Source organism: Misgurnus anguillicaudatus, chromosome 21, assembly GCF_027580225.2.
Source record: "Misgurnus anguillicaudatus chromosome 21, ASM2758022v2, whole genome shotgun sequence".
NCBI classification, from domain to species: Eukaryota; Metazoa; Chordata; class Actinopteri; order Cypriniformes; family Cobitidae; genus Misgurnus; species Misgurnus anguillicaudatus.
Window position 1 is genome coordinate 1,952,255 of NC_073357.2, and position 20,999 is coordinate 1,973,253.

General features: G+C 36.9%; 1 protein-coding gene across 2 annotated transcripts; it reads right to left on the bottom strand.

Moving 5' to 3' along the window:
* Nucleotides 1-385: 385 nt before the first annotated feature.
* On the bottom strand, nt 386-20,999 carry LOC129414320 (fucolectin-like). 2 transcript variants are annotated; one of them, XM_073859949.1, is made up of 8 exons: nt 20,726-20,999; nt 20,137-20,212; nt 16,819-16,857; nt 15,332-15,599; nt 13,146-13,288; nt 11,026-11,105; nt 895-989; nt 386-799 (listed from the first exon to the last, which is right to left on the bottom strand). In XM_073859949.1, exons 2-8 carry the CDS (start codon nt 20,168-20,170, stop codon nt 787-789), a joined length of 672 nt encoding a protein of 223 aa, XP_073716050.1. In that variant the 5' UTR covers nt 20,171-20,212; nt 20,726-20,999; the 3' UTR covers nt 386-786. The 2 variants fall into 2 exon arrangements, with proteins under 2 accessions (XP_073716050.1, XP_055024350.2); XM_055168375.2 differs by lacking the exon at nt 20,726-20,999 and having other exon boundaries at nt 20,137-20,312.

Genomic DNA, 20,999 nt, shown 5'->3' on the forward strand with positions numbered 1-20,999 from the left:
TCGAATTAGATTTTTCTGAAACGTGACAGCCCTAGTTTAATATGATGCTCTACCAACATTCTCACTTTTATTCATTTAGCCTCACAAACAGACGCTAAATGTGTCCCAAAATGTTTTAATGACAAAGAAACCAAGCGAATTCCATGGCGAATTAGTAAACTACTAAGGTGTAACGTGAAGGTGACAACAATATGATGGAAAATAATGGGTAGCGTCAACTGTGTGCTTTCCATCACTTATCACAATATTTTCTTCATCATTTATCACAATACTCCCAAATATTTTTTCCTACTATGGAAGTCAAAGGATTTATCAAAATATTTTATTTTGTGTTCATCAGAAAAAATAAATTCATACAGGTTTAGAACAACATGAGGATATGTAAATGGGTGAACTATCCCTTTAAAAATATTAATACAACTTGCTATCGAAGTGTTCATGATGATATGATTTTTATCATTTATTTTTTAGGTTGGTTGGGGGCCCCGAGTAACGTTATTAGGGGGCCGCCTACCTATGCCTCTATGTTAAGCCTTCTGATAGGAGAAACATAAAAAAGCACTTCTTGCTTGTATTACACAATTTTCAGAGGAAAGAAAGAAAACCATGATGTGCAGAAGACACTTATCTTATTATTATTATTATTATTATTATTATAAAAATGTGTTAACTACAAATCATCCAAAATGATGAAAAGAAAATAATTATTTGGAAAAATAAATGCAAATCAACAAAAACATGTTTCTTTTCCTCTCCAAAGACCGTCTGTTTATTCAGTAACTGCCCTTAGCACGTGGACCTGTGAATATAAAACAGTAAGACTTTATGAATAATAAATACACTTTTATTTCATGTAATGTGGATTTTGAAAGGTTTTTCTTGTTGTAAACATACTTAGCCAGCTTAGTCTCCGGTTTGGCCTTCTGAGGGAGTTTTGTCCAGGTCAATGTGAAAACAGAGTATCCTCTAGAAATCAGAGCGGTCTTTATCTAAAATAAAAACATTACTATTAATATATATATATATATACAAACACTATAGAAAATAACAGTTAACTGGTGACATTCATGTGATTCCTCCAGCAACTAGTGGATGTCACTGTGTGTCTATATAGACATAACATTGTGTAGAAAATTTATATTATAAAAGGTTTGTTCAAATGATGATGAGGGTAGTATTTTCAACATATTTTTTAGATGCCGTTTCAATGCAAAGTTACTTTTGAAGTCCTATAAGTAAGGAATAATTGATGGCAGGCCGTTGTAATATAAGAAAATAATGCACACCCAATGTGGTAATGAGGCACGACGAGAACCGGTGTGCATTATTTTCAAATAATTCAAAGGACCAGATTCAGTTATTCCTTTTATACCACGGTTACCACAAACATTGCTCTGGTGTCTATTTTTAAGACGTTTGACAGACCAGGTGTGTGTTTATTGAAAAATAATCAACACCCATAGAACATTTCTCAACCAGTCAAAATAAAGCATTCAATAGGCCCGTGGTTAAAATGTTTTTTTTTATTCACTTCTGATTACACATGAAGTGGCGGGAAAATATAGTTTGTCATATGCTGTCTAAAACTGTGTGAATGATTTTGATCATTTAAGTAAACACTATGCTTCAGAAAATACATGTTCATCATTAACATAATACCCATGTTATTTAGTTTGTATTTTGTGGCTTTATTGGTTGTATTATGAAACTGAAATGTTCATTTGCTAAGTTTATTGTACAAAGCTGCCAACTCTCACGCTTTCGCCGTGTGACACATGGCTTTTTCACACGCACTTATGCCACACATCCAATTACTCATGCAAAAAAAATCTGATCTTGGACCAAGACTCGTTCATTCCTTTTCAAACTCTCTGACAGTACTATGGCGCTGCTGGCGTCTGTAGCTGGCTGCAACCCGAGTTTAGCGACAGAAGAAGAGATACCCCGCGAAAGACAACAAGATATTGTAACGTGGGCTGCTTTACACAAAGCAAGAGAGAGATGAATCCATATGCAAGTTTATTGTAAAAATCCCAGAAGGGCATGCAAACAAATCCAATCAGGGTAATCCAAAAACGTAATCCACAAAACAGGCAATAGGTCAAGGCAGGCAGCAAACAATCAATATCCAAATAAACAGGCAACAGGTCAAAAAAAGGAACAGATAAACTTGGTTAGGCAGCAGATAAACATACATACATGCATACAATACTTCGCGGGGAGTGATCAGATTTTACCGGTTAAATAGTGAACAGACAGGAAGTACAGAGTGAAGTGGAACATGACAAGATTTCAAAATAAAAGCCAGAACAGAGCAGGATATCAAAATAAAAGTACAAAACACAACATAAGACAAAACCCTTAGAGATATGTCTGATGATGATAATCTACGCTAAGACTAAAGTTTGCCCCAGCACAAACTTTAATTTTGGCATAAAATAATGACTGTTGGGATTTACTATAGACACACAGTGGATTATTAGCACTGCAAAGATGTGGTCTAGTTATTTTTGCGACTGACCTTATTGCAAATGCATTTCTAGGAGTTTCCCTTTCAGACGCAAAATTTATGGGAGAAGATTATTTAAACGATTCACTCAATGCGACGCATGTGATATCTAGTTTTTTAGACATTATTTAATGCCGAAAAAAGCATGTAATTTTGAGCTTGAAGTGGCTGCAATTGTTGCTGATAAGAGACATCAGAGAGCTTGTGGTACAAGGCATAGGATTTTTGATCATGTAACAGTTAATTTATAATGCCAGAGGAACATATTATTCAAAAATATTGTTTGCCAAGACCTTTTATTTTTATTTGCTGGAGGAACTAAAAGAGGAGTTACTAGGAGAAGTCACACATTAACAGGTGTTTCGAAACTTGTTAACCTGTCATTTTTTTTGTTTTGTTTTCCAGTTCTTTTCAGTGTACTATGGCTTCGTTAGCTGACCCTAAATTTTCAGCTAAGATGTCGGTGGTGCTGAACTCAAGCTCATCTGGGTAGGGTTGCACCAGTAGTTCGTAAGTTCTTACTTAAACTGGGACGTAAAGTCCAAACTAGAGGCTTAGTAACTACTAGTTAGTTTATAACTAACTCTTTACTTTATTCGGTTGCACCATTTGTTCTTAAGGCAGAACGTAGCTAGTAGGTCATAAGCTCTCCGTAAAGTAATGCGTTGTCTAGTGATGTTACGTTCGTGAATGAATCGTTCTTTTTGAACTAATCTTTTAGGTGTACGAATCGTTCTCGTTCACGCCATCCATTGACTCATATTTCTCGTTCACTGAAATGTCCCTCCCTTCTTGAGGAGCACGAACAAATGTAGCGAGGCTTTCTTTCTGCCTTCAAAGAGTGACAAAAGTACGAGCCAATGGCAATCGAATATGAGCTGTGGCCGAGCATATGATTGGCTTAACGTACTGAATGAATACGCCCTTTACTGACCGAGCAGCTGTGTTGAGTCTGAACGAACGAGAGAGAGATCGCGTTCTTAAACAAACTGAATGACTGGTACAAGTTACAACCTAAAGAATGAGAGGGATCGTACAAAAAGCGAGTGCAATGTAAACAACCTTGTGAAAGAATCATGTGGTTTTTGTTTTAGTAAAGTTATAGTAACCATGTTTAGGCGGACTATTTACCTTAATACAAATGATTATCATGGTAATTACTGTAGAAAAATGTGGTATTTCTGTTTAATAGTTTTACTACAACTATCTTGGTCACTCTGGTTACTGTAGTAAAAATAAATTAAATATGTGGCAGCTGTTGTTCTGTTACCATGAGCCAATCGTCTATATAAGTTTGAGCTGCTGAACGAATCCACCCTTTCACTGAACTTTAACGTTAGTCAGTCATCTGCGTCTGAACGAAGTCTTGAACGACATGACCGAAACTATATGATTCATGAACGAGGATCTGATGACTGACTGAACCAGAGGAGGCATGCCAATCACTCACAGCACGGGAGTCTTTATTTACAACAAATCCAGATTAGATGTACTATAAATGTACGTGTGTCCTAATATATTCTGTAGCTTGATAAAATTATGCTTAGTATTTCACAATTTGACCTTTATTAAAAACTAATGAGTTTTTGCAAAAAGTCTTTCATTGTCTTATAACACATAATGACACACATCTTCGCCACCTATTGGCGTATTTATGTAAAATTAAGAAATGGTCACTGAACCAATCAGTGAACGAATCTGAACAAATCATTTTGGTGAACGAACTGAAAATGAACGAGTCACCTAAATGAACGAAAATTTCAATAGCGTTGTCGCATAGAATGACGTCTATTTTTCTTAACCCAATCACAAGCCTTATAATGGGTAAACAGGAAATAGTCTGAACAGTACATAATTTCAAACTCATTCTTGACTCGCCTAAACTGAAAGTTAAAAAAGACGTTAAAGCAAATGTTATCGAAGTCAAAACATTACACTTTTAATTGAAAATCTCTATCCCACACATGGAGGAGAAAATAAACAGGAAGAAATTTTAAATCTTATTTTAATTTATGGATACACAGAAAATTAATCAGTTCTTGAAAACTTGTTGACAAACTTGCGGCTCTTTATAATTTATACGAGCTCATCGATGTAATATAATCTGGCTGACATCTTATTCCAATCGTTATTCATGGCCAGAGGCTTCCGTAAATATTTAGTTACAACGTATTGTTACGTTTAAACTAAGTTTAATGGTGCAACACAAAAACATTTAGTAGTGCGTAAGTTGTAACTTAGTGCCCATTTACGCCGTAACTAAGCTACGTTGTAACTTACGCACAGCTGGTGCCACCGGCCCCAGGTGTTAGTAGATAACCCACAGGAGCATCAGCTCTGCTTATTTGTGACCCTGAACTAATTGGTGCTGCTCTTAATAGATTGTTGGTCATTATTAAAAATCAGCTTTTGTGCCTGTGTTATTTAATTTGCGCATTTTTTGGAATTGCGCTCTCGTTCTAATTTGCCCCATTTAGTAAATCTGGTGCTGTAACATGTAACAATAAGTATATAACAATGAAATGTTGTCCAATTTAGTACTCACTCATATAGGCTATTTTAAATCTTGAAAGAAATTATTTGTTTGTGCATGTGTCTGTGAACATTAAGTGTTGTGAATGTAAACTCAGCTGATATAGCTCTTACCATTCTAATAAAAAATATCAGTCAACTTACCTAGGTCAAATCTTAAACACTGGCCTATAAGTAAGGCTTTATTGTGGTATATAAGTCATTTAGGCACAGCAATAGTGTTTTTGGTTGAATGTTCAGCTCAAGTCTAGAAGGCCCAACAGGTCATGATGCCAAACATGAATTAGAATAAGTTCAGGTTCTGCATCTTTAGCAGACCACCTTTTTTTCAAAATTTCTTTAAGGTGGACCTTCACCTATGTCTGCATCACAGAATCTATCCAATGTATTGTCCATCTCCAGTAGACCGCCCTTATCAACGGCTTTGGGCCACCCCACAAAACACCAAAATGAAGGGGACAACATCAAAATAATTCAAATTCTCTGATATCTGAGCCAGCAACTTGTGTGGCTGCGTGTGCGGCATAATTTTGATCACCCCTGACAAAATCTCACTTCAAGGTTTTTTGAAAAGTTGGCAGGTATGTTGTATTTAATGACAAATGAAGAGAACAGAAGCAATTGCTGCCAGATGATGATACCCATTGACTTCCATAGTACTTGTTTTCCCTATATGGAAGTCAATAGACGGTTTCATTGGATGCAAGTGCGTTGTCGCAGTTACGCGTCTGGTTGGAGCTTTACTTCCGGTCTCTGTTTGTTTAATGGTCTGACTAGTGTCTAAACTGAACTCTGGAACAAATACCTCATCAAAAATAACAAATGTTTTGGTTTCCTAAAGACGATATGAGTAGGGTGGCCATTCGTGCCAGTTCCACCATGACGTATGCGGTCGAACATGTTCTGGACGTGTCCGGCGGAACTGGCACGAATGGCCACCCTAGATGGGAGATGGCAATCATGGATCACTGCTATGTGAAGGGAAGTTTGGCAGCCGGTTTGTAGTTAACATTGTATACATTTTACACAGTAACGTTAGCTCAGTGTTGTTTTTTTATACGCTTTAGCTATGAAATATGAACTACAATGATCTACTTGTTGTTTATTTTGCTTGTAATCAGGAATAAACTACTCTAAAAGGACTTTGTTGTTATTGATTCTTAGCGGAGTTTTTTTACAGGAAGTTACATGTTTCAAGAAAGCTGTTTGTTTATGTTGTTACTGCTGAATCCGTCTATAGATCATTCTTCAAAGGTTGCCTGGCAGACAGTTCATTACATTCTTGGAATTGAGAAATGGTCCACAGCTCACCCCTTAATTTTGACCAACTCCATAACTAATATAGTTATGTAGATTATACTGCCTTTATGTCAATAGAGCCTTTAAGACCCATCTGAGTGTGGATTATATATACTGTGGGGGGGGGGTGCTTGGGGGGTGTTGTTTATATACTCTATTTAATGATTTCCTAATCATTCTACATCTTTCTGGTAAAGCTGCTCTGTAGCGATGAAACATTGTAAAAAAATGCTACACATACTAATGTGAATTGACTTGAGGGATTGTGAACAAATGAATAGATGTTTTTTTAAAGTCTCTTAAAGCTACACTGTGTAGTTTTTTTATTAATTCTTAGCAAAAACCCATGTGTTCTTTCAAAAATATGTGCTTATTCATGTGTAATTTTTCCACCTACTAATGAAAGTATTCTCGTAAGTGTAGAATCTGCTATTTAAAATACATAATGGCCAGTCGCTCGGCTGGCTGAATCCATGTTGTGGCTCCATCTTTGAAATACATTCACCGATGAGGGACATTCCTGAAATTCAAGCTCCGCCTTTCGTGCTTTCACTACACAGATTTGGTAAACTTTTACTTCAAAACTTTACACACAAATCCCTACATTTCTCAGTGCTTACACCATCTGGTCATATGGAAAGTACTAGCATTCAAAACTGTTCACTCAATTCAGCACAGCTCAATTAGCAAACAATTACCAAGGTGGAAACACTAAGAGTCAAAATTGAACACACATCAATCAGATCCTTCAATAGATAGATACAAGTGCCTGAATCAGTTCACTGAGCTTTGGAACAATGGATCCACAGAGAAATGAAGGAGTGGTCGAGGTGAAGGAGGAGGAAGAGGCAGAGAAGGAGGGAAAGAAGGAGGATGTGGTGAAGGAGGAGGAAGAGGACTTGGTGAATGAGTAGGAAGAGGAGGAGGATGTGGTGAAGGAGGAGGAGAGAGATGAAGGGCAAGGTGACAAGCAGTCTCAGATGAAATTCGAGCCAATCTAGCTGACCATGTACTTGTGAGGGAGGCTGAGCAACGAGTAAAGCCTAATTTGAGTCGCTTCACTGTTGCCTCCATCTTCAGAGCCTTCAGGGAGGAAATCAGGTAGGTGTACTTACAGTAACGCACAGTAACTTTAGTGTCCATACACTGTTGGACTATGCTACTAGAATAAAGAAATGCATCAAATTGCCTTACAGTTTTGGATATATTGTTTTGAATTTATTGCACCAGTGTGTGAGACTATGTTGTAGTGTGTGTGTTTTTGAAAACTTGTGTGTGATGTCTGAGGGAAAATGTTGGTTTTTCAGTAAGAGTGAATAGTTTTGAGTGTAGAGCTTCATTTTGACCTGAAAATATGATGTTTGGAGAATTGTGTGAGATGTTGTGCAATTGTGTTTACTGTTTTGAGAATATGAGGCATAGTTTCAAGAAATGTGTTTAATCAACCGAGAAAAACTGTAACAATTATAAAGCTGACAATTATTCTTAGTTAATTGTAAACTGTTGTAATATGCTCATGACTTGCGAATGTAATGCTCAGTTAACAGTGTATGGACACTAAAGTTACTGTGCGTAAGCAGCCTGCATATGCGACCTGCGTAGACTGAAAGCCTTCGGATTGAGAAACAGACGCACACCGTGATGATCCCGCGATCTAATGCTTTGATTTGAGGCAGATTTGAAAGCCTGTTGAAGACATTAAAACGAGTTGCCAAAGAAGCGAAAAAGAGATTTAAAACGACAATGCGACAGGAAAAACAACAAGACCAAAGTCAATATTGGAGTACGTTAGTTTTCCAAGATGGAAACAGCTCATAAGATGCAGAAGTTGCCTGCTTTCTATCTTCTCCACAGGTAATTCAGCATATTAGTTTAAATCTATACAGTCTATGTTGTAAACTCAAAGTTTTATAGTTCCTTGGCTAATTATAGCATGGTTATGCATAACACTTGTTAGTGTAAACACGCATGTGGTTTAATGTGTTTGAACAGCCACACGCCGTCTCTCCGCCCATTTATGTAATCTGAGGTACTGAGATAAATGTTTTACATCTTTTCTGACCTCTAGCATGAACACACGGTGTGCAGTGCTATTTTAGCCTTTCATTGATAAAACTAACGTGGCTGATCTGCACGTTTTTCATTAGTTTCATTTTACAAGCGTTTTTAAAGTTGCGCAATCTTATTTTAGGAATTGCGCTGAAATATCAGAGAAAGCTCTTACATATATACGGAAATAACATTTTGTAGCCTGTTTACTTACAACACAAGCAGTGCACTCTAACATAATATTAGTTTGTGTCCCTTTAAACCCGTCATTACTCCCGCTCATGTTTAAATGACAGGAGAGGGACTCGTCCACAGACCATCCCCTCAGTAATCTGGAGAGAAGCGGTCGAAAATGGACAAAATGAGACGGATTTAAATACCAGGGCCCGTATGTATAAAGCTGCTCAGAGTAAAATTTTAGTCTTAAATGTGTCAAAATTCTAAGAATGACGTCATTTTACTCTTATTTCTAGACTTAAGAATAAGTTTGATTTATAAAGCCTCCTAAGTGTTAAGACTAGGTCTCAGCTCCTAAATTATTTAAGAGAGCTGGAGAGGTGTCTTAACCTAGTTAAGAGTGACAAGAGGCCAGCAGAGAGGCGGAGGATCATGCACTTTACAACAAAGAATGTGTTAGAATTACTTCAATTCAAATGTATTTCTATAGCACTTTTTTTTAAATTGTTGCATTGTTGCAGAGCAGAAAATGTACAATAAATACATGTTAGTAGTAAATAGACAGTAGATAGAAATTAATATAACATTAAATATAAAGAGTATAGGGGTTTTTATACAATGTATATTATATTACACAATACAATATACAGTATAAGATGTATATTAGTGAAACCAAGAATTTTTATGGGATTATTAAGACAGCAATGGTATATACTTAAATGTATATAAATTTGAATAATTATACACTGTTAAAAGTTAAAGTTGGATCAAAGTTGATAATGCCTAAAGATGTAATGTTTAAAGAACTTAAATTTCTCAGTTTAAGTGAAATAATTAAAGTTAAAAATGTTAGGTGTTACCAATTGAAGTAAGTTTTTAAGTAGAGCCGCTTTTACATTTTACAGTTTATGATAGGTAAATAAAATACCATAAAATGTAAATAAAATCTACAATAAAAAATGTGAAGTATCTACAAGTTTGCAGTGACACTATAACTGTAAAGTGATATTAATGGAGTATACACAACCCTGACCCAAAACATAATGTTAGCAGTGAGCAAGCCAAAGGTGAAAGTGACAAAGATAGCAAAAATTACAATTGTGTTTAAGTGGAGAAATCCAACTTAACTTGATCATCTTTTTCGGGCTTGATCATCAACGTATTTTTTATCTAAGTGTTTGCAAACTTTAGTCTTTTTTATAAATAGCTTGTGAGTGAAATCAAAATGATGTGATTCATCATCTTCATTTTTTAAATAGCATTAGGCTACGTTTGTATATTTCATTAACATGTTGAAACTTAATCAAAATGGTGCAAAATCGTGTAAAATAAATTCTTATTTATGTACTTATTTGTAATATTGTTAAACATTTTTGTGAAGCTAATTTAAATATTTAAATACTAATATAATTTGAATGTGTTCATGATTCATAAATGTATGGTGTCACATGCTGCTGTGACTGTATAACATTGCTGGCTTTCTATTGGCTGATTCAGAGGTTAAGGGTGGCCATTTTAGGTTGAAATCATTGTAGTTCTCAGTTTGCGGCACTTAAGTCAGCACTTAAGAATGAGTCTTACACTTTACTGAAAGTTGCTTTCAGCTTCTTTACAAATGTCTCCTATTCTCAAACTGGTCCTACTCCTTACTAAGAACTTTTTGACACTTAAGTCATAGCTAGCTTAAGAGCATTTCTGATATGTTTTATACATACGGGCCCAGGTGTAAACATGATGGGTCTCTCTCGTCCACTTGTGATCCGATCGACAAAAACACATCTTAATACCAAGTGTAACAGCCCCTGGGATATTTTTCCTCGCGTTGATTAAAAAGGAGTGTCAAAGCTACATTTATGGTTGCTTTTTGTATGTGATTTTAAGCGGACATATCATGAAAATCAGACTTTTCCATGTTTAACATAAATCTGTGTGCTATGATGGATCACAGGCAAAGGACACTGTAAATTGAAGTTATTTTTCATTGCTTTTGCTTTGTACTGGAAGCCATGTTAACCTTGACATGAAACAGCCACCATAGGGTTAAAACGCGCTCCGAATGTGGGGGGGGGGCTAGAAAGTAATATTCAGTTGGTTGTCATATAGAATTTCACTGCTAGATGGGAGTAGATCCTACACCCCTACTGAAAAATCCAGCAAAGACCAGCATAAGCTGGTAGCTGGTTTTAGCTGGTTTAAGGTTGCAGTAGCTGGTCTAAGCTGGTCCTCCCAGCCTGGCAAAGCTGGTCAAGCTGGTGTGTCAGCTGGTCTTTCAGCCTGACCAGCTAACTCCAGCTAGACCAGCTTAAAAAGTGACCAAAACACAGCTAGACCAGCTTGCTGCACCAGCATTACCAGCTAAAACCAAGCTGGGAGACCAGCTAAAACCAGCTCACCAGCTTATGCTGGTCTTAGCTGGATTTTTCAGTAGGGACAGTGGAGCTTTAAAATGTCTTTCTAACCTCATTAAGAACATTGTTGCTCTCTGCTGGATCTGACATAGTGAGACTGGAGGTAAACTTAATCTTCACGAAAACTTTGACTGGAAAACATAAACAAACACAGAGAAATGGGTTATTGTAAAGTTTTCAAGATGATCTAATTCACTTGTCAACAGTGTACTAAAGATATTCACCTAAGAACCTCAAATACTAAAACAGACTTTTAACTCATTCACCGCCAGCCTTTTTGAGAAAAGTTGCCCACCTGCATTTTTGTGATTTTAACAAAATTTTCACAAAATTCCTTGCAGGAAAAATTTGTTTCTATAAATATATAAACATACAAATGATATCAAATTAAAGAACACACCCTCTGCTTTCAAATAAACAATAAACAAACAAACAAACAAACAAAATGGGGAAAAACAATTCATTAAATATTAACTTTTTCTACTTAAGTTAACCACTGAAATATGGATATTTCTCTTCAAAAATACAACATTTTGAGCAAAAAGCTTAAAAAATTGTGTTTTTGTAAAGGAATTTATGTTAGAGATCAGACTCAGAATGACTATCAGACATAAAGGCAGTTAAAATAAATCATTAAATGTTTTTAACTTCCGTTTTTATAAATTCGGTTTGGCGCCATCTGGTGGATAAAAGCGGTATTACACTTTCACTTTGAAATTCGTCCAGAAAGGCATATTTATTAGTTAAATATGAACTCATAAATGACGAGATAACTCGTCAATGGCGGTGAATGAGTTAAACATCTTGGATGATGATGATAATAACGTGATAGAAACGTGTATCAATTCCAAAGACGCAGAACAACATAATGATGTCATAGATTCTTGTGTGTACAGGACGTTAAATGTATTTAATTTAATGAATCAATAACTGATTATATTAAGAGTAATAACTGTAAGCAAGTTGACCCAGTCATCCTCACAGAACTGCTTCAGGTTAGAGCTGTTTTAATAACAGATTTGACCCTATTGGTTTACACCATTTAGCTTTAATGGGCATAAAAGTGAACAAAAGACATGATGGAACGTACTTTACCATGGTCAAGTAATCTGATGTTGTGCAGTCCCATGGATGATGGAAAGCATTCATATTTACTGAGCAGTAACTTAAAGGATTACTTCACGTTCATACAAAAGCCTGATCATTTATGTCATCCAAGATGTCTTTCTTTATTCAGTCAAGAAGAAATTAAGTTTTTTAAGGAACACATTCCAGGATTTTTCTTAATTTACGTCCAGTCAATTATATAGCGCTTTTCGCAATTGTTAAATTATTTCAAAGCTGTTTTACATTAATTCAGCACAACCTTTCCATTCAGCTAAGTTCCTCAACCATTATGCCTTCCAGGACAGCCAAAAACCTGGAAGTGGTCATTGATGATCAGCTTAGCTTCACCAAACATGTTGCCAGCACCGCTCGCTCTTGTAGATTCATTCTTTACAATATTAGGAAAATTAGACCTTTCCTAAATGAGCATGCCACGCAGGTCCTAGTCCAAGCTCTTGTCCTGTCCAGGCTGGACTACTGCAACACGCTACTGGCTTGACTTCCAGCCTGCACAACCAAACCCCTACAGATGATTCAGAACGCAGCGGCAAGAGTGGTCTTCAATGAGCCAAAGAGGGTACACGTCACTCCTCTCTTTGTAAAGTTACACTGGCTCCCTATAGCAGCTTGCATTCAATTTAAAGCTCTGCTCCTGGCCTTTAAAAGAACCACTGGGTCAGCACCCCCTTACCTTCACTTGCTTATACAGCTTTAGGTACCCTCTTGATCCCTGCGCTCCATCACTGAGCAACGGCTTGTGGTGCCATTTCAAAAAGGGAAAAAAACATTAGCGCGTACCTTTTCAGGAGCTGTTCCACAACTGTGGAATGATCTGCCGGTCGCGTCAAGGTCTTTAAGAATCGACCAAAAACCCATCTCTTCTGCCATTACCTCACTTCCTAATATAGGACTTACTATCTTTCTCTTTTCCTTTTTTTTCTGTACTGTTACGAGGTAGTTTTGTTCTGTTTATCTTTTGATTTATAGGTTAATTGAAGTGTATTATGTATTGTAAAGAGTGATTTATCTTGCTTATATTTAAAAGCTGCATATGAAAACATTACCTTTTGTTCTATACACCCGTACATCACATACAGTGAGCATTTTTGAACTTCCAGGTATGATGATGTTCACATATCGTCCATTCATGTCACCACAGGACACAGATACAGTCTGACCCATTCCCACACCATACAGCACAGCACATCTGAAAGAGAAAAACACTCTCATTATCCACAGTTTTATGTCCATATGTGTATCCCACTGTTTTGACTTTTTCCTTATACCTTTCAGTGTTTCCCATAGACTTACAGTTTATTTGAGGATTGCCAATTTTGCTAATATAGCAGGCTGCCACAAAAAACAGATTTTCTTGAAACACCACAAACACTTCCACCAACACAGTTAACAGAGGCTTAATCCTAATTAAATCATGGTTTGTTGCAAACACTGTTGTATTAAACTTTAAACACTGTTTAAAACTACAGTAATCAGCATTACATTTAAGTTATCTTTTTAATTTGTTAACAAATAAAGCATTTCAAGTTAAGTGGCTGACCACTCGAATGAAAAATTATACATTTTGATATTGTTAAATGCCCTGTAAGCAACTAAGTCTATACTTAAAGCAGCTGAGGGTTGCTGGATGGTGTATTTTGTACGGGCTCACTTGGCCTAAGTCAACTGTCATTAAATCAATGTCCACTCACCATTTGAACGCTTAGAATATTCATTTTATTCAATGTGTTGCATTGTTGTAACAGCATGTCCCGTGAAACGGTCAAAAACTGTGTGTTCACCTTCCTCCAGCAACACCTGTCACCTGACTCAATAATATAGAACAGTGACACCTAGTGGACACCTTTACAAGACAAATGGCTCTTACATGCCCACTCTTTTGTATGTCACTTTGGATAAAATGTAACTGTCAGATACGAGACTCAGGACAATTTGAGAGATGAAGATGTATGAGAAGCCAGTTAAGGAATGCAAAAAGTCCTACAAAATGTTTTGCAAAAATGGGTTAAATCCAAGAGTCTTTACAAAATAAATTCACAAGCAAAAGAAAGTCCAAGGAAAAGCACAAAATATATCCAAAAGTAATTCCAGAGAGCTTCTCCGTAAAAACCGGAAACTTCCAAAAAGTCAAAAGTAAATCCAAGTAGGGCAAAAAAATGCACATGCACATAGGAAGGTACCTCCACTTAAACACTGATCAGAGTACGGAGTCATCAGAGCAACACACAAAAAATATATAACATTTATAAATATTTAACATTTGTAAGTATATATCATTAGGTGGAAGCTTTGATTAATTTAAAGGGTTAGTCCCCCCCCCAAAAAAAAAAAAATTGTGCAGGCATTTTCCTCACGTAGACTGCGAGATTGACCCAGTTTAGGACGTTAACTTTAAAACAACAGTGAAATCTACAACAGGACAGCAGTGATGTGTACGCTCCTTCATAAAGAGAAGAGGCACAGACTTTAAACAAATATCTGATCACCTTTAGGACACTTGAAATGCACCTTTGCATGAAATCATTTTTAAAAGCATTTGCATCCTTTTCAAGTTTGGGAAGAGGCGGTCACAATCCACTCCCACTGTAACCAAAATAAAAAACAACCCTTATGAAAATGAACCATGCAGTTAAAACAAAACAACTATGGTTACTGTAGTAACACCATTGTTACCACAAAATAACCATGGTTTTTATTTTTAAGGTCCCTGTGAAATCAAAATGAACAATTCTTAATTGTTAATAGAATATTGCATTGTCCTTCATAATCAGTTTATCTGTGTGGTTTTATTATCATTATTATTATTTGTAATTCATGTGCCCTCATAAAAGTAAATCAAAATCTGTAAATGTACTTCCGCCTTCTTGTGGCGATCATTTTTGATGACGTTAGCTAGACAGCTTGGTTGGAGCATCAGCTAACCCTGCCCTCCTTCCAAGTGTCAGTCTGCTGCGTGTTCAATTTCTAACTGAAATCCCTACGTTTTCTATATTCAATCAATTCACAATGGAAAACACAAACCATGGCTGCCATTGTCCTCGCGTGAAATTCCGTTTTAATTTGAAATACATGACAAGTTGATCACAACCACATATTTTTGTAATCTGGGGGTACGTAAATAACTTTTTTTCATTTTTATGTGCAATAACCCTTTAATCCTTGTTGGTGCAACACATCATCAATCCTTCATCTTTAACTTTATATAAATACAGAGTTATGATAATCACTTAACCTGGGATTATTGTTGCCATAGTTCTCCAAAGAGTTTCCAATACGAATTTCTGCTCCGTCGAGTCGTTCTGGACCGAAGTCTGGTCTGTTAGTGATGTCAACTCTAGAGATGTAGTAAGAATCCAGAAGATCCAGTCTCCACCAGGGGTTATCAGTTGTGGGTACAGTATGGGTGCAGGTTAAAGGTGAAGTGTCAATAGCCTTGTCTGCTTCCCAACCTGCATATCCTGTGGATGACTGTATAGCCTGTCCCCTTATGGACAAATTCTCTAGAAGATTAGAGTTTAGGAAAAGACAGAGTCAGTCTGGATTGGTGAAAGCATATTGTACAGACTCTTCTTGTAACTCTTAATTCACAAATTCACACTTAGAAATAAGTCAGATAGATTAAATTGGAAAATGTATTTGGCGTGTTGTCCGGGGAGAAGGCTCAGAGATTGGGAATTGGCCCCAATGCAGAGTAACCCCCAGGTTTAGGAAGTAACCTAGTGAGTGAACGGAGATGGGGTGGTGGAGGAATTCTGTAGACTGTAGAGAATCCCTTGGTGAGTTTGTATGTGATTATAAATGGGCGTGCTGATTGGATAGTTATCTTGATTACTGATTGTAGACAGCTGGTGACACTTGAGTAGCTTATTCTGACGTGTTCCTTCTGAACTACGTTAATAAAACATAATTTCTGCTTCACATTGCAATAGGTTAACACACTAAATCTGGACTAACCAGTACTGTTTTAACCATGGCCGTTCCCACCAGGTCCAGACCTCTGTCATTTTCTGAAGCTCATCTTGTTTGACTCAACACTCATTTGGCTTCTTGCGCGGTGCGCAGACCGATCGGCATGTGACGTCTTAGCACCGTGAGACCGATTCAACAGTAAATGACTCAGTATAGTTTGAAATCACGTGGTTGTGTGATGTCAAAGGCCAACGGTCATGTTTTTTTAATAAAAGAAAGTTTTCATTTTATGGGATATGGACCCCCAAAGTAGCCTTGGCCACCCCATTTATAAAATTCTAGTTCTGCCACTGCATTACTGATGTTGTATTTCAGCATATTAAGTGTATAATTAGTTTGTGCATATTGTTAATGAATTTACTAAACTAATTCTTGGTAATTTTCTGTTAATTCACTAAAATGATCATATATTCAGTTAGCCTATGTTTACTTTACTGACACAGCCTAGTGTGCCCAGGATGGTAAAATAATTATCACAATGTATTCCTAATGACCAATACAAGCCTTCTGCATACTGACATGGTTTGAAATCTATAGTTCTTTTTATTCTTTGGTTTTCTGAATAAAATGTATATATGTAGAAATAAGATTTTTTTTCCTAGGCTGCATGCCCTAGAAAAATACATATATGGACCTCGGTATTTATAAGATCTTGTGCACAGCCCTGGTTTTAACATTAAACATTTATGAGGAATCTTTACTGTTATGTTATGATTCATCTTGGTAGTAAAAGATGTTTGTAGTTGTTACCTTCCTCCTCGGCATGTGTATTGGTGAAAACTCCTGCACCTAAAAAAAGCAAAAGGCAAATTATAAACTAGCACTTGTTTCTGTTATAGCTTCTGGTAAAAGGACCGATGCACATTCACGAGAGAGTGAACTTCATATGACATAGGTTGAAGTGTAAGAGGTGCACTGAAAATGCACTCTCCCGTGAACGCATGTTGGCCGCTACAGTAAGCTAGTTATTTTAGTTTACATAGTTTTAAATATTTATATTTGTCTGTCAAAATCACATCGATTGCCCTCAGAAGGCCTTTATTAACCCCCGGAAGCCAGTTGATTTACTTCTGTGAAAGATGGATGCATTTTTTTGTGCAATTTGTGAAAAACCTAGGAGAGGATGTCTTTTTAATGTTTTTCTTCATGAAAATAAATTACAAACCACATGCTTATTCAATGATTATTCAGTGTATTAAGCTATTCCTTGGAACAGTTGAAATAAAATATGGATAGAAGCTTAATAAAACAATTACGGAATTGAACTTTATATGCCAGAATGCATTCCTTCTTTATGCCAAAAAATAGCAAAATGCAATGCACAACGTACTCTCAATATGACAATAAATAGGCTATATATGAATACATAGACATGACGTCAGACTAAGAAATCAGTATGGTCCCCCAGCAAATCGCACCCTGCCTGTGGCCATCAAGCAATTTCAGACTTTTTTTCCACAGGTTTTTCCACACCGAACTCATCAAACCATGTCTTACCTTGTTTTGTTCACTGGGGCACAGTCATACTGATATTGAAAAATGCCTTCCCCAAAATGTTTCCACAAAGTTGGATGCATAGCATTGTCCAAAATGACCTGGCATGCTGAAGAATTAAGATTGCCCTTTGCTTGGAAGTAAGAAGCCTACAGTAGTCCAAACCCTGAACAACATCATCATACCATTATCCTTCTTTTACCAAACTTTACACATGCCACAATGCAGTCAGGTGGGTAACCCTCAGGTTCGCCCATCTGACAACCAAACAGAGAATTGTAATTTATCATTCCACAGAACATGTTTCCACTGCTCCAAATCACTCCATCCGAAGTTTGGCATGGGATTTGGTGATGTAAAGCTTGCATGCAGCTGCTCGGCTATTGAAAGCATTCCATGATGCTCCCGCCACCCAGTCCTTGTGCTTACATTAATGCCAGTGGATGTTTGGTCTTTAGCTATGGAGTCTGTTTTTTACACACCATGCATTTTAGCAGTCGTTGACCCCACTCAGTGACTTTACGTGGTCTTCCTCTTGGCAAAGTTGCTGTTGTCTCAAAACTGTTAAAACTTTCCAATAATACCAATTACAGTTGACTGTGGAAAGTCACAAACTGACTTGTTGCATGTGTGCCATCCTATTACAGGTCCACACCTAAAGTCACTGAACTCTTCAGAACAACCCATTCTGTTTATAGATTTTTTTTATAAATAGACATTGCATAAGTGCTTCATTTTGGTCCGAAAACTAGTCAGTATTTGTTGTGACCACCATTTCCCTCACGCAGTTGATCAGGTTGTTGATTGTGGCCTGTGGAATGTTGGTCCACTCCTCTTCAAAGGCTCTGCAAAGTTGCTGAATATTGGCAGGAACTGAAACACGCTGTCATATACGCTGATCCAGAGAATCCCAAACATGTTCAAAGGGTGACATGTCTGGTCAGTACTGTATGCATGCCATGCAAGAACTGGAATGTTTTCAGCTTCTAGCACATGTGTACAGATCCTTGCAACATGGGGCCATGCATTATCATGCTGCAACATGAGGTGATCGAATGGCACAACAATGGGCTTCAGGATCTCCTCACGGTATCTCAAAATGCCATCAATAAAATGCACCTGTGTTCGTTGTCCATAACATACACCTGCCCATACCATAACCCCACAGCCTCCATGGGCCACTTGTTCCACAACATTGATCTCAGCAAACTGCTTACCCACACGACACCATACACATTGTCTGCCATCTGCCATGTACAGTGAAAACCAGGATTCATCTGTGAAGAGAACACCTCTCCAAAGTGCCAGACGCTATTGAATGTGAGCATTTACCCACTCAAATGGTTACAATGATGAACTGCAGTCAGGTCGAGCTTCCCTTTTTGGAAGAGGCAAACAAATTGTTGCGACAGCTGTCAGGGTGGCCTGCGGTTGTGAGGCCGGGTAGATGTACTTCCAAATTCTCTGAAACGCCTTTGGAGATGGCTTATTGTGGAGATGGCTTATTGTGAAATAACATTCAACTCACTGGTGGACATTCTCGCAGTCAGTATGCCAATCCCCTTAAAACACGCAACATCTGTGGCATTGTGCTGTATGATAAAACTGCACATTTAGAGAGGCCTTCTATTGTGGCCAGACTACGGCACACCTGTGCAATAATCATGCTGTCTCATCAGCATCTTGAGGTGTATTGGTTATCGGCAAAGGAGAAGTTCTCACTAACACAGATTTAAGGTGTTTCTCAATGTCGGGGATACTTCCTTGGCATGACTAGTCCTTCCAAAGTCACTTCTTTCAGAAGCTAGGCGAGGATCTTCTTTAGCAATCGGAGAACACGTAAATGGAACAGGCTAGCAAGTGCACGTCATTGCACTCTAAAAAATTTGCTGTAATTATGCAGCTGGTTGCCAGTAACTTACTGTAGAAGATAAAGACTGAAAATGTTTCATGTTCATTTAACTTTAAACAAACTGTAGCCAGTAAATAACATAAATGTAAAATCTACAGTAAGTTACTGGCATCTAGTTGCCAGTAATACCCAGTAATACTGTAATTTCTACAGAATTTTTTTACAGTGTGCGTCATTACGTCAGTGAAAAGATGTGCTTTCGGTGCTGCGTGCATAGGATTGTGGGTGATTTGAGAGCGCGAAGGTTAGGTTACACATATACATCCTTTCCGGTATATGGGATATTTCTTGAACAAAGGACTCAGTCCTTGGTTGAAATTCCGAGGATCCTCGACATTGGAACAGTCCTTCGACGAATGTCAATGACGTAGCATCCTCGAAATTCTGGCTTCTAAGGATCCTTCTTTGACATTGAGAAACACCTTTAGACAGATTTGTGAACAATATTTGAGAGAAATTTGTGTACTTTAGAAAAATGTCTTAGATCTTTGAATTCAGCTCATGAAAAATAGGAGCAAAAACAAAAGTGTTGCGTTCATAATTTTGGTCAGTGTAGTAAGATAATGAATGTCAACTAAAAAAGTAAACTAATCAATAAAACTTTGTGTTATCGGTCCAGTTAATTTCAAATTTCTTTAACAAAATAAATCAGTAACACTTACCGAAAAATACACAGAGAAAACTGAATATCCACATCTCACTCTTAAACAGATCACAATCTCACACAGATGCTTTCTTCTGACATGTAAGACACACAGGAGTTAAACATTAAAGTGACCCTGTCCGGTTGAAATCCAGGATATGGTCTCTAATCTAATGATGAGATTAAAAGCATCAAAGTTTGATTTCACTCATTGATTTCAATCGCTGACATGATCTTACTTAGTCAGTATTAAAGATATCAAGGTTATATTTTCGCATGTAGAATGAGTTTATGTAGAAAACAGTAAATTACACAAAAAAATGACTTTTCAGTCAGAAATGACTTACAGAGTAACAAATAATCAAAAGTTGTATTAATTAATTAATTAATTAACTAGCATAAATTAGCTGTTTTGAGATAAAAGGCTACATCTAAGTTTATTTTTTTTTTAAATTATCATTGTGATTCAGAGTGGGGTAAAGAAAATAACTAAAATTGACGATAAAAGTTTCTCTTTGATTTATTTTACTGGAAAAAAAGACAGAACTGGTCAACAATCTATTTTTATATGCCATTTTTAGCTATACATCCATAAAGAAAGAACTAACCTTAAGTTTCTTTCTCTCGCGCTTTCCTCTTTGTCCTTGTCTTTGTCTCAGCTGTTTTTTACTTTCTATCCATGACCAAATGGAAATATTCTTGTCAGCAAAACGTCTTGACTTGTTGATCCAATTTTAAGGTTCATGCAAAGCTAGATTTTCAAGCTCCTTTGAAAAGCAAATGATTTCTTAAAATCTGCAGAACAAAGACATTTCAGACATCAGGATTAAGCCAGTTGAAATGTCTTCACAGATTTCCTGATTCTTATTCGTGATAATTGCA